The sequence below is a fragment of the Mercurialis annua genome, linkage group LG1-X (assembly GCF_937616625.2).
Source record: "Mercurialis annua linkage group LG1-X, ddMerAnnu1.2, whole genome shotgun sequence".
Taxonomy (NCBI): domain Eukaryota; kingdom Viridiplantae; phylum Streptophyta; class Magnoliopsida; order Malpighiales; family Euphorbiaceae; genus Mercurialis; species Mercurialis annua.
Genome location: NC_065570.1, coordinates 59,170,437 through 59,195,840, shown reverse-complemented (window position 1 = coordinate 59,195,840; position 25,404 = coordinate 59,170,437). Strand labels below are relative to the sequence as shown.

General features: G+C 37.4%; 3 protein-coding genes across 6 annotated transcripts; 1 reads left to right on the top strand and 2 right to left on the bottom strand.

Annotated features, from left to right (window-relative positions):
- Nucleotides 1-686: 686 nt before the first annotated feature.
- On the bottom strand, nucleotides 687-4,981 carry LOC126665002 (protein CLT2, chloroplastic). 2 transcript variants are annotated; one of them, XM_050357651.2, is made up of 10 exons: nucleotides 4,477-4,981; nucleotides 4,225-4,370; nucleotides 3,978-4,015; nucleotides 3,637-3,752; nucleotides 2,656-2,755; nucleotides 2,535-2,570; nucleotides 2,388-2,438; nucleotides 1,845-1,968; nucleotides 1,118-1,243; nucleotides 687-1,032 (listed from the first exon to the last, which is right to left on the bottom strand). In XM_050357651.2, the coding sequence occupies exons 1-10, from the start codon at nucleotides 4,860-4,862 to the stop codon at nucleotides 881-883; spliced, it is 1,275 nt and encodes a 424-aa protein (XP_050213608.1). In that variant the 5' UTR covers nucleotides 4,863-4,981; the 3' UTR covers nucleotides 687-880. The 2 variants fall into 2 exon arrangements, with proteins under 2 accessions (XP_050213608.1, XP_050213609.1); XM_050357652.2 differs by having other exon boundaries at nucleotides 4,225-4,323; nucleotides 4,477-4,583.
- A 1,665-nt stretch (nucleotides 4,982-6,646) lies between these two features.
- LOC126665493 (uncharacterized) lies at nucleotides 6,647-9,376 on the top strand. The gene is made up of 5 exons (XM_050358308.1): nucleotides 6,647-6,859; nucleotides 6,954-6,980; nucleotides 7,064-7,186; nucleotides 7,918-8,212; nucleotides 8,337-9,376. The coding sequence occupies exons 1-5, from the start codon at nucleotides 6,810-6,812 to the stop codon at nucleotides 9,156-9,158; spliced, it is 1,317 nt and encodes a 438-aa protein (XP_050214265.1). The 5' UTR covers nucleotides 6,647-6,809; the 3' UTR covers nucleotides 9,159-9,376.
- Nucleotides 9,377-9,725: 349 nt separating this feature from the next.
- On the bottom strand, nucleotides 9,726-25,008 carry LOC126683311 (E3 ubiquitin-protein ligase UPL2-like). Of its 3 annotated transcripts, none has more exons than XM_050379165.2 (17): nucleotides 24,865-25,008; nucleotides 24,575-24,709; nucleotides 23,151-23,246; nucleotides 22,811-23,017; nucleotides 16,066-22,645; nucleotides 14,862-15,931; nucleotides 14,477-14,776; nucleotides 14,195-14,399; nucleotides 13,479-13,756; nucleotides 13,069-13,364; nucleotides 11,672-12,782; nucleotides 11,347-11,493; nucleotides 11,153-11,233; nucleotides 10,846-11,071; nucleotides 10,582-10,721; nucleotides 10,077-10,183; nucleotides 9,726-9,974 (listed from the first exon to the last, which is right to left on the bottom strand). In XM_050379165.2, exons 2-17 carry the CDS (start codon nucleotides 24,668-24,670, stop codon nucleotides 9,872-9,874), a joined length of 11,043 nt encoding a protein of 3,680 aa, XP_050235122.1. In that variant the 5' UTR covers nucleotides 24,671-24,709; nucleotides 24,865-25,008; the 3' UTR covers nucleotides 9,726-9,871. The 3 variants fall into 3 exon arrangements, with proteins under 3 accessions (XP_050235122.1, XP_050235135.1, XP_050235129.1); XM_050379178.2 differs by having other exon boundaries at nucleotides 14,862-15,904; XM_050379172.2 differs by having other exon boundaries at nucleotides 24,575-24,706; nucleotides 24,865-24,993.
- Between the last annotated feature and the right edge of the window lie 396 nt (nucleotides 25,009-25,404).

Here is a 25,404-nt window from a genome sequence, read left to right as displayed (position 1 = left end):
CTCAAAATTGGGTACAAATGACTTTTTTACAAGGTCAGGGTATAAACGAAAAAAAGTTTAAGGTGAGTTTTTTTTAAATAATTAGGCCTTTTATAATTGAACAATTAAACACTCGTTGTTTTAAAATCAAACAAATAAACTCTTTTAGTTTACAGTTGGGACAATTACCCCTTCAAATTTTCGGTAAATATTTTAAACATCAGAATTATTTTTGAACTTTTTCCCTATATAATTATGAGAAACATGTCGGCCATTGACAAGTGTTTCTAATGGTGTTGGACGAAAGAGGTTATTTGTTCTATTTAAAAAACAAAAAGGGTTTAATTATACTAAAAAAAAGTAAAAGGGGTTATTTGTTCTATTTAAAAACAAAGAGGGTTTAATTATACCAAAAAAAATAAAAGGGCTGATTTGTACTTTTGTAAAAACTACGAGGGTTTTTTCATACCTTTTGTCCTGAAAATAATTATGTTAAATAACACATGTTAACATTTACGAATTGTTCAAAAACATTAGGAGACATTCACGGTTATGGGGCTCACTTTTTTTTTCATATAAGAATTGAAGAACAAAGAATAATTAAATTAGGACCAATAATTTCAGCATTCAAAATACTAAACCTCTCAATCAAATCAGATCAGCCTCAATATTTCGTCTTTGACAGTGTGGAAAGCATAATGCATTACTTTGTATGAAGAGACTTATTATTGTACATAAAAGAATGTTGAAGATTCAAGACAATAGTACAACTGTAAAATGATAAGGGTCTTAATAACCAACTAATTTTATGACAATATTACTTACAAGCATAAAATTATAGTTGGTTGCTCAACTTTTAATGATAAAGAATTTAAATGTTGAACTAATCTGGTATATTAAGCTAATTTGAAACCGGCTTGGCAGGCCTGGATACATTGTATAGAACAAGACCCGAGACGAGAATCAAGCTGCCTAGCAGAAAAAAAGGGCTCAAACCTGCAGCCTCTGGAATGTATGGCAATGGAAGAGATAAAACATATATTGACAATGGCACTGCAAAAGAAAAGCTACATATTAGCTAAAATGTTTCATTCAGATCACATTTTTGTTTCCTGTCTTTTTGCAGAATTGAGGGTACCTGACAATGTGACAGCAAGGGAGGAAACAACTGCAGAAGAAATTTTGACCAGATTGAGATATGATATGTTGAATGCCATATTAACCGTGATGTACAGCAGGGGAAGCAATGGAGCCCCATCACATCCTGTAGCAAGTATAAACCAAAAGCAATGAGCAAAAAAAAAAAAGACTAGAGATAGGCTAACTTTCCGAAGGGTCTCTTCCAAACAATAACATTTTTATCTTATACTGAATGTGCATAAAAACCAATTCCAACATAATTGTGTTTGGTATATTCAACATGCAAGCCCCAAGAACCACATAGTTATTGTACCCGTTAACGTCTAGTACTGTGTCATATTAGTAGAGACAAAATGCTACCATAATTGACAATACATAATGGAACCAATGACGGGAGGGAGGGGGTGGCATCGGATGGCCATGGCCCCCTCCAACTTTTAAAAGATATTAAAATTAGGATCTAAAGTTTGTCAGTTTTGCGATTTAGCTCTCCCAAATTTTAAAATTATCCCTCCATATAATACATATTGCAATTTGGCCCTCTCAAAGTTAAAATCCTGGCTCCATCACCGAATGGAACCCTATAACCGTGTGTAAACAACACAACTTACACATAAAATTCGTAAGTCATGTTTAGAAACCTATATATCACATGTAGTTTTCAAATTATTAAAAGGAAATATCAAGATAACTAGCTGCCTCTCAGTCATAGGATGCAAGCTTACCTGGTGTGTTTCTTCCAATATTCACAAGGCAACCAGCACCGCTTTTCAGATATGAAGGAAGTTGTGCAAATGGTATGCCCTTCAAATTTGACAGTAAAGGTAGAAGAAGGAGAACGAATAGAACCTACAAGTCAAATCAAATTCTGAAATCAAACAATCGAAAAATTTCATGCAAGTGAACGTACTTCAACAGCTAAATATAATGAAATATAGAGCAAGTTAGCTTTACTCAGTCTAATTCTTATTTAGTCATGTAAAAAGAGCTTAACACACATTAAAGAAACTTGAGTCTTTCGTTATCACTGCCAGAAAATTCATTCAGCTGTTGAGTACATCAAATAATACCAGAGATAGTAGGAATTAGGCTCCGCAGAAATCGGCGAGGCTAGAATTCCGACTACAAAGAGACCAATTTTTTTATTAAATTAAGACTTCATTCATCTACTAGTTCTCTCATGACGGCCCTTAATCATATACAAATTCTCTCAAGAGAACCACAGCAACTATCACCTGAACTTTTACAGCAAGTAATGCACAGATTACCTGAAATCCAGAACCAAAAGAATTGACGACAAATATGTCAAGTGACTTTCCCTGCACACAAAGAAGTCGAGGGGAGTGAGAATTTCCAGCTATATAAATCAGTTAAAAAATGGCAGCTTCTGAAAAGAACTAGTGAATAGGGCATACCTTTAGACGTTTTGCAGCATCCACAAAAATATATTCCTGTCGATGGAAAGATTAAAAGTTTTTTCACATTGCTTATACAGCAAACAATGAAGCAAAAACAGCAACTATTTGTAGCAGTAACCTTTATAATAGATGCACCAGCTTGAAAAGCGCATGATATTATCATTACTGCCGGCCAGATGAACTCAACTCTAGATAGAGTCCGATCAGCATTGGATCCACTGCCATCATGAAACATGCAAAAGACCATCATAGGCTCACTCTAAGACTAGTGCGAGAAAATATAAAATTGAAAAAAAATATTATTTATCCACGACAATTATGATCTCTGCAAGTTCCTAATATAGATAAGTTGAAGTGTTAAACTGCCCAGGCAATTAATTGTTACCCAAAACTGGATCTATTGTTTTACTTAAATCTTTGCATACATGGATATTTTATTACTAAGCCAGAGAAACTTTGTCCATTGCAGCGCCCAACAAACAGTTCGCTACACTTTCTTTCTTTATCCCTAGATGATGTAATTAAAGATAAATTACCTATTGAGATTGTTGACATCCAAGCTAAGTCTACTACTAGCAAAATCAAACAAGTTCGATGGAATTTAACATATTGATGGTTACCTCATCTCAGCAATTTCACTTTCCTGCTAAGAAACCCAAGATATTATTCAAGGACCATCTTGGACAAGAAACCAAAGATCTAAATTTGCCAATCTTTTTAAAGAAGGGAAACTTAGCTTGAACCATTCAAAGTGAGCAATCATCCAATCATGAAAATATCATGGACATGACGATGGAAAATTAATGTTTGATTCAGCATACAAAAGGAGAAATAGTGATCTACAACAGGCCTTCAAATCTATTTGTACTTGGGAACAACAGAGATTCAGTATACTGCTCTATTACTTATTTCTTTAGGTCTTTTGTGAACTATACCTATAAGACTCTAAGTACAAAAACTTTTCAAGTCAGAAAGCAAAGCAATTTCCCAAAAAGAGAGAGAGAAGAATTAACTTCACAAAAACTCATACAGAATGGTGTTATGTGCTAGAGGGAGAGAAAAAAATCACTTATGAATATGTGGAAGCCAATTCACATACCTTCCAACAGCAACCATTATACCAACTGCGACAAGCAAGCAGCCAGATATTTGGTTGAAGGAGTACCTTCTTCTTAACAGCAGAGCAGAAAAGGCCAGCTGCCACACCAAAAACGTCTGAAGAGGAAAAAAAACCAAGAGTAAGAAAATAAAAGTAATTTGAACAAAAATGATGCATATCCAAGTGCCACCAATACCAAAAACTCATCTCTGGTATAAACATAGAATTAACAGTTCAAATGCATGTACATGCTTATATTGGCCATGTAGACATCACAATTCTTAAGTTAGCAACAACAAATTACTTTTTCATAAAAAGGAAAAGAAAGGAATTACAAGTACCTGAGTTAGTATGGGTATAATAGGTCCAGGAAGCATGGCTATAAACAAAACACAAAAAAATGAACATCAAATTACACAACTAAGCAATAATCTTGTGCAATTCAATTCAATATAATTCTTGCATTTTCGCGAAGCAACCAATCATTTGTTGCATAATTCTATTTCTTTTTCAATTCGAAAGAATTTAACTGAAAATTAAATAAGAACACTGGAACATTTAGACTAAAAGAAACAATCAGAAAATTACCAGCAGCAGCCATTCCAGTGGCGACACCAAGTGCTTCCAAAATACCAATAGCAACAAAACGTGATTTCGGAACAGATAACATTTCATTAGTCACAATTCCTGCACGATACCGTACATACAATATTGAAAAATAAATCACCACGTACCTGGAAAATCAAATTAAAACAAAAAAAAACATTCTCTCTTCCATTAAAACCAGAATTCAAAATTGAACAAACGCAATCATCACAAAACTAAAGAAACAACCAGTACCCGAAGGTGTTGAACTGAGCTAAGAAGAACGGGTATTGCTTCATAGGAACGAGAGCTAGCTTGTAAAGCACGCGATTCGCAATGGCTAAAGCGACAGTAACTGCAGAGCTGACGATGATTAGTTTGTTGATCGGAGTGGTGACGTGTCCTGATGATGGAGATTCGTCGCTTGAGGCGTGAACTGTGAAATTGTTAGGGTTTTTAAGAGAGTTGTGATGGAGAATTGGAGTGTCGCCATTGGTGAGTTTAGAATGCAGAATGTCAGTGAAATGTGGTTTTGGGAGACGGAGTTTAGGGTTTTTGCGGATGGACATTGTTTCATTGGAGTTGTGAGTGCGGAGACGGGTGCAAGAAACGCAGAACGACGTCGTAATATATAGCGACATCGCAGAGATGAAGGAAGGGATCAAGAAAAGAAATGACGTGTGAAGGAGAAGAAAGGAGGAGATGATATAGTGCGGTCACTACTACCGGATTTTCAAAATAGATGGATTCGTTTGGTGAGAAATTCTTAGGTAGACTCAGTCCACCACGTCATCCGTAGACTAAACCTATCATATTATGACACGTCATTAAAATAATGGCACTATCGTAATATTACTATCCCAAAGTGTAAATAAGTAATAAACAAAATTACGGTAGTGCCACTATTTTAATGACGTGTCATAATATAATAGGTTAGTCTACGGATGACGTGGTAGACTGAGTCTACCTAAGAATCTCTCTCGTTTGGTTGCTGAAGTATCGTATTCAGGGTTTTAAATAAAAGGATTAACCCATTTTGAGTCTCTTAACTTTACGAGTTTTGTTTATCTGATTCCTAAACTTTTATTTTATACTATTTGATCCTTTAATTTTACATTTTTTGTTTATCTGACCCCTGAACTTTCATTCAGTTTTATATATCCCTGAATTTTAATTTTTTATTTTCTCAAGTCCTAAAATATTTAAAACTAAAGGACCAGATAAATAAAAAAATACAAAACTGAGAGATCATATAAAGAAAAATTGTAAAATTTAGGGACCACATAAGTCCAAATTAAAATTTAGGGATTAAATAAATAAAAAACATAAAGCTAAAAGACCAGATAAGCCCAAACAAAAATTTAGGAACCAGATAAACAAAACCCGTAAAATTGAGAGACCTTAAAATGGGTTAATCCTAAATAAAATATGTGGTGTCTTCAAAGTTCAATGGTTATTTATTTTTATAATTTTTTTTAATCATTGTTAGTAAATAAATAAAGTTGAATAATCAGAAAATTGATAATAAATTATTACTTAGTTGCATTCATTATTATTATTACTTAACTGCATTCAGGATTTTAAATGATTAAATTTATTCCTAAGGGTGAAATTGTCTCAAATTAATATAATAAATATTTATCGTAAAAGTTGCATTTATTATTTACTTATATTTTTATTAAAAATTAAGATAAATTGCATTAAGTAACATAAAATAATAATAGATTTTAGTGAATTGAGACGAACTTAAAAACACTACGTTGAAATAAAAAATACTAGATCAAATAAATTTTGTAAAAATTAAATATAATTATAAAATAATTATAGGTATATGGGTGTTGTGAAGATGGTCTTCAAGTTAGAGTAGTAGGAAAAAACAATCATTTTTTGCCCTTCAAATCCAAAAAGGAGATGGAGTCCATAGACAGAAAGTGAACAAATATTTGAAAGAGAATATGTTTATTTATATATTAATTAAATATTAAAATTTTACATTTAATTTTATCTTTATCATTTAAAAAATTTATAATATCAGCAATTTAAATCAAATAATTCAAATGATATAAGTGTTGTATATTAAACTGTTCGGTCATGAGTTTAAATCCTTCCAAAATATTTATCCTCTAAAAATTAAAGATTTTAAATAAAAGAAATTATACGAAAGAAAAATGATAGTATTTAAATTAACAGATATAACCCATTTTAACTGACATATTTTTGTTTGCTCAATTCATATTTAAAAGTATATATTTTAATTTTTCACTTTAAGTTGATCCAGTCGTTTATTGCAACGTAAGGTGTATAATAAAATAGGTTAAATTTATTGGTTTAAAAAATAATAATATCCCTTCAAATAAAAATTACTAATAGAAAAATGTTGAAAAATGTTTTATGATTCATCATTTTAATCCATTTATTTGTACGGCTGAGGTGGCAATGAAAAGGCTGCTAATACTATTGACTTCCAGTCTTCCCCAAATATTTCCTTTTCACATGGCTGTCTGAAAATGGTGCATCACCGGCACCGCTACACTTGGCTCCATTAAAAAGCTTTGTAAGTGAATCCAGCAATCCGCACTGTTGAAGTGATGGCCTGGTTGGAGTTTTTACTGCGAAAACTCTTCGATATTGTTTCATGGTATCTATTACTACACTTTATTGTTTTACTTTACTGTTCAAATAATTCTCACTAATTCACTTTGCTTTTGCTAATTTAAATTGTTTCCTTTCAGGCCTTCAATTGCTTTGCTTTGTCCCTTGTAAGTACTTTTTCTTGCATGTGTTTCTGTTTAATTCTGCTGCGTATACTTCTATTTCAATTTTTGAAATTTTGTTTTGATAGGTTTGCTTCATTTCGGGCTATAAACAGTGACTCTCACTTCAAAAATCAGCAATGTCTCGCTTTCTGGGCTCTATTTTCCATTTTTTCTGTCTTTGAAAAGGCACTTGCCAATCTTCCCATTTGGTAATTCTATATGCTTTTATATAATGTTCATTTATGGGGAATCTGAAAGAAGGAAAATCATTGCATGGATTCTCAAAAATATCATACTAATTCTTTTTGATAATTGGGACGAGAGCACTTGTGTGAGGATTTGAACCCATGATTTAGCAGTTTTGCTGTCCACCGCTTATAATTATAGCTCACTGGTAAATATCATACTAATTGACGAAGTAACTTTCTATATTTATTGTTGCTCTAGAACAACTCAATTGGTATGTTGTGTTGCACATGGAAATCTTTAACAATTAAACATTCTTCAGGAACATTTAGATAATAAGCTTCTGTATTTGAGTTGAAAAAGAATATAACAAAAATTTGCTTAAATAGGCAGCTTGAGCATTTGATTGGTACCGCTTTCGAGTAGTAGGGTGGTGGCATATCAATGATAGCTCTCGAAAAAATTGCACGGGACTCGTCCCACAAATTCCCATTACCTCGGTCCAGTCTCATGTCCAGAGGGAACGATATACTGACCTATTGATAGCCTTTCAAAAAATCAACTTAAGTAGGCAGCTAATTTAGGATTTGATTAGTTTGAGTGAGATGTGTTTACTAGATTTTCCACAAGTTCTGGTTTCCCTTGAATCTTAAGAGACATTCTATGGCTCATTTCCTTCATTTGAGATTGATGACCACTTTTATGTTTAAAGAACAATTGACCCCTTTATTGTTTTGATCGGGTTTCATTATAGGTTTCCTTTTTGGCCTTATGTGAAGGGCTTGGTGATTGTCTTGTTGGTGATTATTGATTTTCGTGGTGCTTCCTTTGTCTACAAGAATTTTATCAGAACATTCAGAACTTATCCATTTGTTAGCTGGCAGCATGTGTTATTTCTGATATGGAACATCTTGTTCATACCAGTGAGGGAATGTTTGCGGATCACCAGTTGGCTATTTCAGAGAGGCAAATGCTTCTCATTTAGTCGGACTGATGAAAACATAATTGCGAGCGGACAGGAAGTAATATGCGAACGCGTTATCTGTCAGGTATTACCTCTGAGTTACTGTGTATAATGATGGACTCCCAGCAATCTTGTAGTTTAAGGCGGCGGGAAATCCCATGCACACAGCACACATATAGTGGAGTTGATCATATTTTCTATTGAAACAGGGAACATTCAAGCGCAACGATGATACTATAACGAGGGACCAAAGGCCCTTTCATTTAACGAATGCCCAAAAGGAGTGGAGTTGTGCTCTTTGTCTGATTAGCACTACTAGCGAAAAATGTTTGAAGAAACACCTCCAAGGAAAGAAGCACAAGGCCAGGAAAGAAGAAGTAAGAGCTGAAGAGCTGGCAGCAAAGTTAAAGTTAGCATACAATTCCACTATTGTTCTTAGTTCGAACAATGGAGTAGTTTTGCTTCAGAACCTGGTCAATCTTGAAAAGTGGAGTGGCTATATAAGCCCTATTACAAGACCAATCAAATGGTGCAGATGGAAAGGACCAGACATTGGTTGGATCAAATTAAACACGGATGGGTCTATAGATCGAGAATATGCAGGTTTCGGTGGTTTGCTCCGTGATTATAACGGTGATGCAATTTGCGGTTTTGTTTCTAAAGCTGCTCTGAATGACATTTTTTTGGTGGAACTATGGGCTATATGGAGAGGTCTTGTTTTAGCCTCTGGTCTCGGAATAAAAGTAATATGGGTCGAGTCTGATTCACTGAGTGCTGTGAAAACCATTAACAAGGAGCAGTCTTACAGCCAAAGAGCTGCAGAATGTTTGAACCATATTTGGTTTCTTTTAAAGAAATTCGAGAAGCATAGGATATCGCACGCATGGCGTGAAACTAATAAAGCAGCTGATTATCTTTCAAGGATGGTTCTCGAGAGAAATGATGTAGTTTTGGTGCCTGTACAGTTTCCTTCTACACTTCAGAATATTATTAAGGATGATGCTCAGGGAAAAATATACTTTAGGAGATAACCTTCAGATTCTGACTTCAGCTCTAACATTACCTAAGAAATGTAGACGAGGAAGGATAGGATTGAGGGTGTAGATGTAAATGAGAAAAATTAAGTTAATTGTGGAAGAGATTGGAAGAGTTAGAATTTAGTTATTTATTAACTTATGCAAGATATTGAAAGAGGTAGAATTTAGTTACTTGTAAGGTTACCACACATTAACAACTTTTACTGTGTCCATTGATCATGATTTTTCACCTAAATCTAAAAATAATGGAACAAATTTGAAAAAGAAAAAACAGATTAAATTGCAGTTATTGTTGAAAATATGAAAGTTGTTCAAATTTTGGTTAATATAACAAGTTAAAAAAGGCAGGATTGCATATAAATATGCATGGTGGAATTCTATTCAAAAAGATAATATATTAATTGTTAGATTATAGTTTATCAATAATTTATTATACAATCATAAATCACTAAATGAGGTAAGATAAAGAAAACTAGAAAAGGACTACCAAATACTGAACTGGAAAATTTGGGAAGAAAGAAATGAAGCGAAAAAAGAAGCAAAAGGCGCAGATAGGCAAAATTAAAAACTGCCAGAAACATTTTCCATAATCCAATACTGAACTGTACAATATATTAACAACTGGGCATCTTAAAGCATGATAGCCTGTGACGTATAATGTTGCCTATCTACATAGCTATTCATTCTTTGATGCCTAATTGCAAAATTTAACCAAAACCAAACCCTTCATTGGCTTCATGAATCGCAAGCAGTAATCTCTCTTCCAAATGCTCTTTTGATGGATACTCTGGCAAATCCAACTGATTGAAACTGCACCACCAGAGAGAGAGTGCGTAAGTTTTACATCAACATATTATCAATTATCGACACATTTACATGAATATACACGATAAGAAAAAAAATATGTTTTACCAAGTGTGAGCAGAAGGCAAGTGATCTGGGCTTCCATATGCCTTGTGTATTTGGAACTTTTGTGAACCTGAGATCCCTTGAAGTGCACTGAAGCCTTCCAAAGGCACCTGATGCAAGAATTTTGGACTTCGCATCAAAATTATCACTTCAAATACAAACATTTTTACCCTTTATTTGGTTTAATACTACTCTAAAATTCATTTCATATTGAACTAAACACAACTATATTTATTTACAAGTGAAGTCTATCAATTTGAGGGGATACATTTGAACCAAACACACAATTAATATATGCACATAAATTATCAACATGAGACTAAAACCTAATTTATCACCTATCAAACAGATAAAAAGTCTTCTACTTGTTTCTTTAATTATTAAAAGCATGCATTATGTTCCCTGTACAGAACTTGAAAATCAGTTGCTTAAAATTGCTCAAGATCATAATGCATCACTCAGGCATAACAATTCAAAATAAGAAGCATACCCAGCAAAAGGAAACTACCTTTGAGGTGCCGGTCACGAACTGTAGAAGGCGAGCCTTATCCTCCTTGCTGAACCCTTGAACAACCTCCCAAAACCATTGTATAATGGGAGATGCACCACTATATCCAGAATACTCCGTATTTGCCCTCATGTCATCCACTGATACATTCATTGAAGACCAATGAATAAGAGCCCGGACTCTCATATAATATTTTAAAGTGGTAAATGCAGCAAGTAAATGAGAAAATGCAATGTTAAATATGAAAAACTGAATGGAACTCACAGTCTATATCTGGAAGCCCACTTATCAGCAACTCTAGTTCCTTGTCATTGAATATGGATATCAAATCCCTCAAAATTAATTCATTGAATCCTTCCATGAAAGCATTTATTTGAGGACGAATAGCAGTTGTCAACCGATGCTCAGCAACTAAGTCAACATACTGGTGTTTATTATCCTCTGTGACTTTAATGTTGCGTCCACCAGGAATGAGTTCATGGTCAGTTACCTGCATCATGTTCACCATAATTGAATAAGTAACAAATCCGAGGAAATAAAAGTGCAAAAGCACAGTGGAGGAGATCATTACTTCTGTCCTCTCATACAATATAAGCTGCTCCTCATCAGCATCAATACTGAATGTAAGGTCCAAAATCTCACTTATATCATTCTGCAAGAGCATAAAAGTTTAACCCGCATAAGCAATGGTAATGCTAACCGTTGTTTGAGAGCTACAAAGTAGACTGGAAAAAGTTAAAGCAAGAACATAACCATCCAACACACCTCAAGCATCCACTTAAGGTTTTTAAAGTAATCAGGATCAATAGCTTCAATGTCATGATAAGTAACTTTAACTCCTAAAATATGCTTGTAAAAAGATCGAGTGAAATGAACATCTAAAAGCTGCCCATCAAGAAGTGCTTTCCCCACCTGCAGAAAATAGATAAGAATCCATAAATGAACTACAGAAACCAAGCGAAGCCTGGGGGTAGAGACAGATAATTCAAACCTGGATTTCTCAGGTTTGAACCTCCCCTACCTGTTGTAATAAAATGAAAATGCAGAAAACAATAAATCAAACAAAAGCATCAGAGAGAAGAATACTCACAACTCTTCCAACAAATTTGAAGTATGATAAGTGTTCCGTTTGGTAAACTGAGTTAGGGTTGGGCTGAAAAGTTGAATCATTGCCTACTGTAGTAAAAAGTAATGCTCCTTTGTCAAAAATAACCCGGGACAACAACTGATACCATTCCCTTGTAAGCCCACCAGCATCAATGCCTTCCTCTCCTTGAAAGTGAACATTCAACCTTCCTTTCAAATCTTGGGCTGACCTCATGCGCAGTTGGTTATATGAATCTTCTAGGATGTAAGCTCTTCTCACAGAAATCCTCAAAGGACTTTGATGATGATCATGCTGATGCTTTATTTTAGATCTGAAGTGAGATCGTTTATTATCAAAATCAACAAAGCGAGGAACCTTCAGCATGAGAGAGAATGATTTCTCAAGCAATCCAGGATTTTGGCGGATAAATGCGTTAAGAAGCTTCCTGTGTTTCTCAGAAAATTTCACAAAAGCAACATGTTTTTCATCAACCTTCAAAACAGAACCTGAAGTTTTCGGCTGGCCCACGGACATGCTCAGATCATCCACTTCAGAAACAGCACCATAGTCATGACTAGAACCTGGCTGTGCAGGGTGTAGCTTTTCACACATTACAAAGAATGACTCGATGTATGGTAAGATGTTTTGAGAGCCCGCAGGGAGTGGAGGTGTCACACCAGATGGTTTTGATGTGGAAGTACTCGGAACCAGGAGATCAGATGCAGAATCTGAATAGCCCTCTATTTTGCTTATACAAGTGCTCAGTTCTGACCACAAAGGTTCCAGAGCAGCATTAATGTCACATAGCTGAGAAAGAGGGGCACTATTCTCCTTTTCAGAAAGAATTTGTTTGTCCTTCTCTTTAACAGCTAGTGAAGTAACAAGTGAGCTTAATGCCTGCAGAACCCTTAAAATCGCAGCTCCATCGGATGTTGTTGTTCTCAGGAGTGCTTTAACCTCTTCACCAAATAGCCGCAGCTCGTTCATAGCAGATTTTGTCAGATTTTTTACGGCATCCGCCAACTCATGAATGAACAGACGGCTATGCATTGAAGCAATTGCCACCAGCTTCCTCATTACCTCCGCAACAAGAGTATATGCATTATCCGACAAACTGACAAGGAAAAATAACATGTCAGATGAAACATATAAGCATCAGAAGTGAAGACAACAATTAGCTTGTCAGTAAACCCTTGTGGTCCAGGGTACCTAAAAGCATAAGTACATGTCTTGGAAAATGCACGGCTATAGATTATACAAATAAGACAATTATGCAAGCAAGAGTAACTAATCTACATTACACAGAAAAAGGTAAGATGAAATAACAAATCACTGAAATGGACATGAGAAATAGATAAAAGGCAGGAAATGAAAACAATAGATCTAACTATCCAGCATACCCTTCCCGAGCAAGGAATGAGCAGAGAAGTCTAAGTTCTGCTTGTGGAAGGTTCAGCAGTACAGTCTGGGTATCACATTCACTATTTGCAGCAGAAGCTGTTGATTTGGATGAATCAATGGCTGTGGATGATGAAACGGCCACGACAGTAGAAGCACCAGCTAATTCCATATTCACTCTAGCATCTGATGTTGACATTTGGAGAGTGGAGGGTTGTTCAGCAACAGCCCCACGTTTATCTGACAAGTTTTGCTTGCATTCAGCACTGTCGATTATCACCTCCAATAAGCTAAGCAGCTGTAGATGGAACAAAAAACAGAAACTCAAATAAAATCTCCATTTTAGCCACATAAGCACAAGAATGAAGCAATCTTAAGCAGAAACGAAGACTTCAGGAGTGTAAAACCTTACCTGCTCAAGATGTGCTACACTCCTTGAATAAAGAGGTTGGTTCAAGAGGCTTAAGAGCAACGCAAGAGAAATATATCCTTCCTCGTGATGCTTTGAATCTGCTTCATACTCTTCAACTACCATGACAGCTTTTCCACGTGATTTATCCAAATTCTCTGGCTTCTGTAATGTAGGAAGAGGAAGCCTAAAATGAAGCAATATTTTTGCCACATAGGGATGATTTCGAGCCAAGTAAGTCAGCATCTCCAGAATCCGTCGAGATAACAATGGTGGGACCCCTAGAAGGCAAACAGTTAAACATAAGAAGTAGGTAACTGAAACTCTTACGGCTTAAAGAATCAGGGATAATAGAAAGAAATTTTTCAATCATCTTTTTTCTTTTTGCGGAAGTTCTAACAGAAAACTTTTAATGGGATCATCAAGTACTACACCACTATGATAACAAGATAGAGGCACATGAAGGTTCCATAACTAGCTCAGCTTCCAATGAATTCAAACACAGAATAGTGCCAAATGATGTCAACTTGTTGGGATGCAAAAGGACAAACATGGTTAAATATTAGACAACAGAACAAACGTTTATGGTAAGAAAGCACCTTCAGAGTGCTAGAATTAATTCCCATCATGACCATCTATGCTCCAAAATAAATACTTAAATATTGGTGATCCTAAAAATAATAAATAGCAACTGTAAAAAGTTACCAAATATACTTTACCATCGAAAGATTGTGGACGAGAATACATCACATTGCTCTGGCAAGCATAAAGCCGAAATGATGGTTCCACAGCATTTAAATAATTGGCAGGTTTTCTTGTATCAAGCATCAGCATATCCATTAGGATTTTCACCAGAGCAGTTCTGGTTTCACCATGAGAACATAAATTCAACAGAAGCCTCTGCAGAGGACCTTTATATAGGGGCTGCACATACTCTTTTATCAGTATATTTACCAGTAGACAACATAAGAAAAAAGTGAATGTGCTTAATAAATAGAGACCTGGACAATACGGAGCACCCGTATCATTGCTTGGAGAGCTTCTGTCCCGACCAAAGGAGCGCCATCAGCTTCTACTAGCTTAGCAGAGATGGACCTGCGTGCAGCATTCCCAACTCTCTCCAAGCTGTATCCAATACCTTCAGCCCGGCGAGAAGACTCGCCGCGTCGACTTCGAGGATACATGCCAAAGAGTGTGCGATTATGATAGCGATGTGCAACTCTTTCACGTAACATGTTTGCCTCCGCAACAAGAGCAGGAGTGAGATTGGCAAGAATAGCATCCGATGATGTTAGGAGAACCTGAGAGTGGATATAGTAAATGGATGTCTCAGAGTTACACATGTCACATTCATGTAACTAGAATACAAAGGGGAAAAAACCCTACCTCTTCACGCAATTCTGAAGGAAATGTTGCAATTATAGAAACTGTATCCATTTCAACAGGTTGACCTTCTAGTTCATGATTTTGATGAAGCCTTTGTGCTTGCTGTTGTGCTAAGACTTCTGCTCGGATGTCAGCAGGAAGGGCTGCAAGGAACTCTGGGTCTATATCTCCTGTGTTTTGTTGCTCCGCATTTGAAGGCTGCTGCGCTGCTTGACCCTGTTGAGCAGAAAGAACTTCAGCTCTCAGCTCCTCAGGAAGGGCATCCAGGAAGGCTGGATCAATTGATCCAGAACCAGCCTCACCACTAATTTGCTGCTCTACTGCTGGGCCATCTTGATCTGCTTCTCTGCTTGAATTTTCTGAAACTTCAGTTACACTGTGAAGAGAAGCATCTCTCCCACTGACAGCTGTAGAGTTCCCAAAAGAAACGTTTGTTCTCCTAGTTCGAGTTGCCTGTGGATCCAAATGCATTCTATCTGCTGAACTTTGCCTTTCTCCACCATCGTCGTGGCCATCAGCACTTCCAATTTCAACATCTAGGCTCCGGAGGCTTTCCCCTAAAGTTGCCCCACTTTCACTACTTTCTTGGCTCACTGCTTCAACATCCCTGACAGTAGCATCATTATGTTCAAGCTGCATTTCAATAGACTGTGATTGAGAATCATTTGTCACTGCCCTCATTTCCGAATTGCCAGATACATCCACTGCTACAGAAGAGGAAGGAGGCACATTGCTGCTCGCATTATTCACATGGCTCTCAACAGGAATTTCAGGTTGCGCAGCATCTGGTCCATGCAACTGACCAGCTTCTCCATCATTTGTATGTTCCACCAATGATGTATTTAGACCAGAAGGTTTATCATGAACTGGTCCCCTCAACTGTGAAACAAGCAACTCCTCCAGGCCTTGCGGTACAGATGAATTAGATCCACCACTTGGCTGGTTATCATCACTCCACAGGTTCAAACGTTGTCCCTGGCGCCCACTCCTTAGTGACCGGAAAATAGTATCCAACTGAGATGAGCTGTTCCCCAAGTTCCTATCTGAAAAGGTCATATCATGAGCATTCTCTGGAGAGTGAGAATCAGGTATCATATTTCAAAATCATAAAATTAATCAAAAATACAATCAAGCTTCCAAGCCAACCAGGTGTAACAAATGTAAAAAGTGCTAAACAAAAATTGATTGCAGCATATTAAATTACCTATTTGCCTGGTAGCAGCTGACTGCGAAGAGGAAGGTCCAACTAAAAGGGGATGGCGTGAAGGGACAGCACTGTCACCGTTTCTACCAAGAAGATTGTAAATGGATGTAGTTCGTCCCTGACGTCTAGAACCAAAAACTTCCACTGGCATCACATGAAGTGTTTCATTAGGGAAGCTATGGTCTCTACCAAAAACCTCAATATGATCAAAAACATTTATCCCATTGATACCCTCCTCCAGCCGAAGTACAACTCCATCATCATCTTCCTCCTCATCTTCATCATCTTCTTCCAACAATTCCTCATCAAACTCATCATCATCCATATCATGATCATCTTGGTCTAAGTCAGGATGTGGCAAGTGGTGTACTTCATCATCTTCGATATCATTATGTTCCTCATCATCTTCATCATCCTCATCATCGTCGTCATCTTCATCTACTTCATCTCCTTCATCCGCAGATATCTCCTCATCCTCAACTTCATCAAGATTTTCCTGCCCATGAGGTTGGATTTCAAATCGTATACCAACAGTATCCATGCCATTCTCAACACCCCTCATATCTTCTGAAGTTTCTTGCATAAAGTCATCCTCTGAAGCAGGGGCAAAACCACCATCAGGATCTTGGTCCTGTTCCATATCATCTGCAATAGCTTCAGACCGAACAGCATCAAACGATTCAGCATGGTCTACTAAGACAGAATCATGTGTGGACTGGGGCACACCTTCTACAGACTGGGGGATGTCACCAACATTCTCTGCTCTACCTGATTGATTCTGATCAAGAGGTTTGGCTGAATTTTCGCTCTTCCCAGAACTAGAATCTGCATTGTTAACATGTTCTTTCGTAACCAATTCCAAAGCTTTAATAAGACCAGTAACAACTTTAGGCGAGTCAGTATGATCAAGATCTAACACTTCAAGCGTATGAGTCAAGGACCTAACCAAACCAACATCTATAAAAGTTGCAGAAGCTTCTGATGAGATATATGAACCAGAAGGAGTGCGGGCAGCAAGCACATCATTGAGAAGATCAACATATATCTGCATATCATTGGTTGGTGATCTAGAACCATTGCAAGAATCAACAAAGTCACTGAAAATGGAGCTGATCTCTGTGAATACTCTCTTTCTTGCCTCAGTTGAGCGAACACAAGATGCCACCAATAGCTGGCTGGCTCGTGTTGCAAGTTTATGCCTCCAGTCACCATCTAGTTTCCTTTCCTTTTTCAAACTACGAGAACATGTAATGAACTTGTGAAGAATGTGTTGAAAAATACCTCCAGTGCACAAACCAGCAGCAGAATTCTTTTGATGAAGACCCCTGGAGCTACTAACTTCAGCATCTCTTCTTAGCAGCACATGAACAGATGAAGAATACATCAGCAGAATTTCTGTTAAAAGCTTCAGGATAAATACAACCTTTGCAAGCAGCGCCGAAGCATCCTGGCTACTGGTTTCATTCTCTTCTGAAATAGTGGCTATGGCTTTTCCTTTACCTTTCATAGCAGCCACATCAACGTCCATATCAGTTGAAGAGGGTATATCCTGCGACAAGTCCATCACTGCGTCATCTTTTAAAGGAGGCACAAAGCCGGTGACTACATCCAAAAGAAGCTCAATCACCGTTACAAAGCTATGAGGAGGTCTTTTGTGTACTTTAGGACTCTTGGAATTCGAGTCATTAGGTTTTCCATGCACGTTCCCAGGTGACTGCGTGTTCATTATGCCCAGACTAGTCTTCCCATCGGCCGTATGTAATTTATCTTTTTCTAGTGCTTTCTCCTTCTCCTTTTCTTTGCTTTTGTCTTTCTCACGATCCTTCAGTAATACAATGTATGGTCTGTCACCAACCATTTCAACTTGACAGACAGACTGTGCAGCATGCATAAAAATAACTGGATCCCGTGAGATGACAGAGTTTAAATTTAAAAGAAAATTGTGTGGAGTGACCCTTCCATTTGAATGTCTGTTAGCAGCAGCCACAACACTATGTTTTATCTCAGATTCCATTGCTAGCTGAAGAGTTTGAGGATCTTCAAGCACATGACGGATGATAGTAGCAGCAATATTGTCAAATCCAGGAAAAAGGCTGCTGGTAGGAAGGTTTAGCAATGAACTTACACCATCAGCTTCCAGAAAACAAACAGCAATAGAATGAGTTTTAGTGAGAGTGGAACATAGCTGCATAACAGCATGGATTGTCTCAGATGGAAGCTGGTTTTTGATACAATTGCAAGCAATCTGAATAAGTCTTTTCTGCTCCTCTGCCTCCTTTTGCTCCAAAGGTGATCCCAGTGCTGATTGCACCTTGTTTTGCTTATCCTCGTCAATATTGATTGAAGCTTGCTGAGTGCTCAACACATTCCTTTTTAACAGTTCAACAATTTCAGAATTCAGTTTCGGATCTACCTGAATCAGACGATCAACAGCCAGAAAAGCTGTTGTTACCCACTTAGGTACCTGAGGTTTCTCTTTTTCCACCAAACCAGAATCCCATTGGGACAGTAGATCAGTCACAATCTTGACAAGGTTATTCTTCAAGGCCATTTCTCGAGCTACAGCATCTTCATGAAGAATCAAGGCAAGAACATGGAAAATAGCAGATAATGTGCTAGTATTTCTGCCATCAGAAACCAGGTTCTCATCCTTCACTTGGTCAAGAATAAAAGAGATGACATTAGACCTATATTGGCCGTCATTCTGTGAACAGATCAAGGCAAGTAGATCACGAACTGGGAAAGCAAGATGTTCTTTCACTTGCAAAAGCTTTATGCATGTCGATAGTAACTCACCAACAGGAGGAAGTTGGACCATCTCTTCTATAAGCGGTTGGTTATCGGCATTTGCATTATCTTCCTTTGCATCTGCTTCTGAGTTCCCCAAAGACATGGCAAGTGCCCGAGCAAGTTCATCATCTTCTTGAATTTCCTCAGGGTGGGAGAACAGCCACTCCATTGCCAACTCTACACTATTTGATCCAACTTGCCTTAGAGCCTCTTCGGCCCTGGGCCTGGAAAAACCCATCTCCACAATGGTTGTAATAGTAGTTTCGTTCGGCGGAGGGCCAGTAATACGGGTGCTGGTGTTACTGCTAACATTTTTCATTTCAACCCCTGAATAAACATGCCTAGTGATTGAAATAACTGTACTGATGAAATCATTACTGCAATCAGTCAACTGAGGATGAGTCCAAACTGGAAGGACTGCCTTAAACACTATAGACTGGAGCACCTTTACAAATGTCTCAGCATCTCGTGGGAAAGGTGAGCCTCCAGTTGTCATAGGTTGTGCAAGCAAGTGCTTCGTAAAAGGAGACAAAATAAGTGATGATGTCACCAGATGGTCCATTAATTTACCATAGCTAGCTAAAGGACCATAAATCCATGAGTGAACTGTCTCTTCCTTATCATTCTGTTTTGCATTACCATCATCGGTCTCCATAGGAGATGCAGGGGCCCTGTTAACTGCAAAAAGCAATTGACTTGTAGCTTCAAATGTGGTCAAAACTGATTGAATAACTCCATGTCCATATAAGCAATTCAACAATACAGGATTGCAAGAATCAGGCCTGTCCAGCAAAATGCCATCAATGAAATCAATAACCTTGCCAAAGTAGCGACACTTGGAGGATATAGATACCTCTGACCCGGAAGAACTAGCATGACCACCAAAATTCATGTGATCCAGTGCAATGGAAGCAAAAGCACCAGCTACAACTTTAGAAGAGGGGGAAACATTCACAGTATCATCTCGTCGACGAGAAGGAAGCAACATTGCCTTCCCTAACTCTTGAAACAAATGTGTTATGTGGAAAGAAAGTGATCTCACCATGTCGCAGCAAGAAGTATAATAAGATCTCTGCTTGTCATGTTCCTTTTTACTGATAGTCCCACCAACATCTGAAGACTCAGAATGATGTGGTTGATGGACGGATCCAAAGCGGTTTAAAGAACCATCATTGCTCGATCTTTGTGGAAATCCAGTAGCACGTCCGAGATCACGGTAAAGGTTTATAAGGTCAAAAACCTGGGATTCAATACTCCATCCTGATGTCCTTCTCCTCAATAATGGATCAAGAAACTGCCTAAAGGAATTGAATCGTTGCTCCTCCGTGTCATTCGTGTTCAGTTCCGACTGTTGAGACTCGATAACAGTAGACCTCGTCCCGTCATCTTCCACCTCAAGCTTTGCATCTTCAAGCAAAGCAATCTGCCACAGAATCTCACGATGCACGCTACCAATATCCTCCAGAACATCTTTGCTCCCATTTCCAAATTCCAAAAGCAGTGCACTTACCCAGCGATTGTCTTTTGAGGCAGCAAGAAATAGAAGGAATTCGACAAGGAAAAGTGACGAAAAGATTCTGCCACCTGGTGGTGCACTGGGATCCAACAAAAATAAACCAGAACTTTCTTTAAATCCAGTCAAAGATTTCTTTAGATGTTCCCTGAGAGAGCAGCAGAATGCACGAGCCAGAGGTGCAGAGTGGTGTTGTGTGAAACCCTTAAAAACCATGGTGCTGTGCAAAGCAATAGACATCCCTTCAGATGACTGAACAATGCTTGGCCTTAACAAAAGCTTAAGTAAAGCTTCAATTCCAGACTTCTCCACAAACAGCCGACATGTCTCTGAATTTTCCATTGCTCTGTGAAGAAGAACCATCAGATGAAAGATGCAAATCTGAACAAACTGCTCATTACTGATACCTTCTGTTTCTAAATCAGCTTCACTACCTGAACAGCAATTGCCATCATTTTGCTTGTTTTCAGCATCCATTTCCATCTCAGTATTTCCACTAACCTTTGCTGATGACACTCCAGAATTACCATCGCCAAAGGAAGCAACTTTGTCAACAATTTCGATGATTATATCAACACCAGTTCCCCTCAGTGAAGACACATGGCGCAAAAGCTCTTCAACAGCATTTGTCAAAGGAACAATAGCTTCATTCATTGCTAAAACATACTTCTTACTAGTGAAAATGTCAACAAGAAACCGTAAAGCTGAAGTTTCTTTCACTGCTTCTAAGCCTTTAGCATTAAGGCATATTGCACCAAGCCCATTTGGAACACATGTAAGGGCCTTAGAAGTAGGAAGTAGTCCAGCTACCACTGAGGATAAAAAAGCTTCTGGAAGACCCATTTCATGCAAAATGGGGAAACAAGTTGGATCCTTGTGGATAATTTCACTCATGACAGTCACAGCTGAGTGGTAAATATCACCCCCAAACTTATCTGTATTCCTATATATCAGTGACAAAGTAGAAGGTAAAGAACTTTCATGGTAATTTAAAGATCTGGTATTGTTTGAAGGAGCATATGTAGCAGACCCAAGTGCCTTCAAAAGAACCTTGATTAGCCTCTTCTGAGAGAAGACATGATCATCATTGCATCTAGAGCTTTCACCAATGACCATAGAGTTGTCAGTTTCCCCAGCCAAGCCAATAACTCTATGTACTTCTATCTGTAATCTCTGAGACAAAAGTTCCACCCCCCCTAACTCCCTAAGTAGTGACACAGCCGTACTACTATAATCCATTAGCTTTTGTAGAGCTTTGACAGCCAGATAGACAAGGTGCATGTGATTGGGATCTGAATCTTCCAAAAGTGGCAAAAATGTAGGAACCATCCCTGAGCCCCTAACATTAGTCCCAGAAGCTGAAGATGAAACAATATGGAGCAAATAGAACTGAAGAAGAGCTTCAACAAAGGCAAGAGAAGAAGGATCACTAGAATTTTTCAAGGATAAAACAGCCCTCTGAAGCACATTCAGAAGAATCATGCGGTTACCCACAGCAAAACTGATACTTGATCCACTCAGAATCCTAGCCCGCTCATGAGATGCAGAATAGGCAGCTAATTGAGCTCCTAGGGCGAGCATTGCAAGGGTTCTAATGGTCCCTGGAACAGTCTCCTCTGAACGAACAATCCTAATCAGCTCATTTGTGTACTCAGGCTCATTAGCAAAAAAAGATGTCAATTCATCATTAGCATCACTGGACTGAACAAGAACAATGAATGCAAGAAGGCAAATCCTGCTGTACAGCCTGCATATTCTGGGAGAGCGAAAAGCCCTAGCATATCTAATTCTGGTTATCAATGAAAACCGCAAATCAGGGGGCACATTGTATTGCTCAATGCACTGCTTCATTAATAACAGATCATCTTCCTTACATAAATGCACATCTGGAATATGAATAACTTTCAAGTTAGAACAATTTGCATTGCCACTATCCCTAGTACTTTCAGAATTGAGACCATGCAGTTCAAAATATAGGGTGGAACCAATCCGGTATTGTGACTTATCATGCTCATTTTCCACCTCAGATGGGAACAAAGATAGTCCTTCGTCCTGACTTTTCTCATTCACCATAACACAAGAATACAAGCTCAAACCCTCCTCCTTGCTTCCCCAGCCTTGTGCAAGGGATAGGAGATAACTGTTCACCGAGCCACATCCGACCAACTTCCCACTCCCATGCAGTTTAGAGGGGTTAATCTTCACTAGTGCTGCAAGAGTCTCCAAAGTAGCTAAAAGAACCTCAGGATCTGTTGATGTTAAAAGAAGCTTGAAATGCTGAAAGGGAAAATGGCCAGTATCAACAAAATATTAAAGAACAATAAAAGCACGTGCTTCTAACAAAAATTAGCACATAAAGAAATCTTGTAAAGAATGAATAAACACAAGTCACAGTTAAAAATAATTATACATATACAAATCTAGACTCGGTCAAAGCCTTACCTCTATGCCATCAAATGAACTTTTATGGTGGCAATTCTCTAAAATTGTTTGCATCACTCGTAATACTTGTAGAACTGCATGCTTTGGAAATGGACTATCATTTTCCAAAATATCATCTGACAAAAGAAGTTCATTCCTACTAGACAGGTATGTCTTGAAGTACATATCGAAGTGCAGAAACAAAGGTCTCCAATGATGAAAATTTCCCTGTAAGTTAAAGCGACTAATAAGCACAAGTGGATAATAAAGAAAAAATTCTGAGTGTTAAAGTTAGAGGTGGAGGGAAAGGAGAAATAGAGAGGAAGGAACTATAAAGAGCGGAAAAAGTGCATGCTTTTACCTTATTGTACTCCCATCGAAAGCCAGACAGAGGTATTGCTATATCCGGTAATGGACTTTGGATCACTTTATCAATGAATGCTTTAATTTTAGGAGGCTGCAAGAACCAATGCACATCAGACATTGTGCACAAACAAAAAATATTAAATGAGTACCTTCAAGTAAATTACATAGAATATTATGGTAACCAGTTTTTTTAAGGAACAGATCTCTTTCCTTGTACAGGATGCATGATAAGCAACAACAATGGACAGCTTTGGTAACCTACCATCGTGAAAAAATATTATATTTAAAGTCATTCAAGCCCTAACATATTGTAAGCTCTATCTTGAATCCTTGTTCCATAAAAAAATAGCATGTAATGGTACTAATAGACTAAGTTTTCTTCTAAAGATAGTGCAGTGGAGAAAAAAATTTGAAGGAAAAGAAAACTGGAAAAGGGAGCTCCAGCACCAACAAGCTAGAATAGGTCAAGCTATAGTTGAGATATAAGCAGATGTTTGTAATCTCATCATCAGGGTCATATGAGTTCAGTTTAACAACACATAAATAACAAAAAAAAAATGAAAAAGATTGTAATGATAGTAATACTACAGGAAAGGAAAACCCTAAAGAACAGATGTAAGAAGCTCAGTTATCATCTCCTTTGATGAAAAATAATAGAACCCTGAATAATAATGATACAGCAGGGTCTACAATTTCCTGTCAACATATGACGGACTTGTTCATTGCATCAGTCTATCAGACTAAACAATAGTTCACAATGACTAATTTCCCAGACAGAATGACATTAATTCAGCAAAACAAGGTGCCACGTAAATTATGATAAAAATAAAATGTGCCATGTGTGCATTCAAAAGCAGGTAGAAGTGAAGGATTCTTCCATTAAGGCTTCAACATTGCATTCAAGTTCTCTAACTTCACAAGGGCGCAGGAAAAGAATAAGTAGATAAGGTGTAATCCAGAAATAAAAGAAAATAGCAGATAACAATATGAAAACAATAGAAAAAACAACGCATTAAAATACATACATAGCATTGCAATTAGAGCAGAAAAATTTATTGCTGCCCTGGTTCCACATCATGCATTTAGGTTGAATGAGCTCAAAAGTAGGTCAAATTCTCATAAGGGCTTTGAGTTAAGGATACATTAGAATCGTTTTTATAGCATTAAAAATCGAAAATATCATTCATGGGGGCAAAAAACTCAAAAGCAAAAGTACATTTTTCAACAAAATAATCACCCGTGAAAATACTGCCAAACAGGTCCAAGTATAATTAAAAAAAATGACGGCTCAACCAAACAGCATTTGGGTATAGCAAAAAGCCTAATCAATAAACAAAACACATTACAAAAAAGAGAAAACCATAAAGGTAAAATAAATTACTGAAAACATTAAAATAGAAAAAGGCACAAGAGCCTTACAGGTTCGGAGTCCAGTTTAATAGAAGGGCCGATAACGCTTTCACCGGACAAAAGTTGACGGAGTCTGGACGGCAAGCTGGATCTTACCGTGGCCATCTTATCACTTGTTGTTTTTACTGTCAACTACTACTACTACTGCAATGAAATTAAAAAATACAACCTAATTAATCAACTAATTTAATTAAAACAACATAAGAATCGGAAACTAGAGAGACAAAATCCCTTAAAAATCAGCGGTTTCGTAATTAAAAAACGGACGGATAGATCATAAACAAATTAAAAAGGGAAACCTGATAATTATGGACAGATGCATGCACACCCGGCAGATTAGTACTACTAATAGAGAGAGAGACGAACCCTAAGAGAGAGAGAAGAGAAAGATGAAGAGAGGTGGGGTTGTGTTTGTTTGTTTTCTTTTTTATTTTAATTTCAGTTATTAGTCAAGCGTATTTATAAGTACAGGAAATAAAATTGTGATTAAATTTAATTAAGGTTAAAGAGTGATTACTGGAGACTTCATCTGCTGACGCTACTAATACACGGTCTCCGATTATACCTCCTCCACGGAGGGTTTGGGTTAGGTTGGGCTGAAGGCCCAAGTGAAGGTTTTGGCCCATTGGGTGGATACCCTTTTTATAGAAAGCAAAATATTATTTCAAAAAGAATAGAGAAAATTACACCAAATCACCCAAAAACTCAAAAGTTTGTATAAATCACCCAACTTTTTTTTTTTTGCAAAAATCTCTCAATTTTAAAAGATTTTTTTCATCTCTACCTTTTAATAGTTGTGATTACTATTTTATCCCTATGGTGTATTTTACCTATTGTGT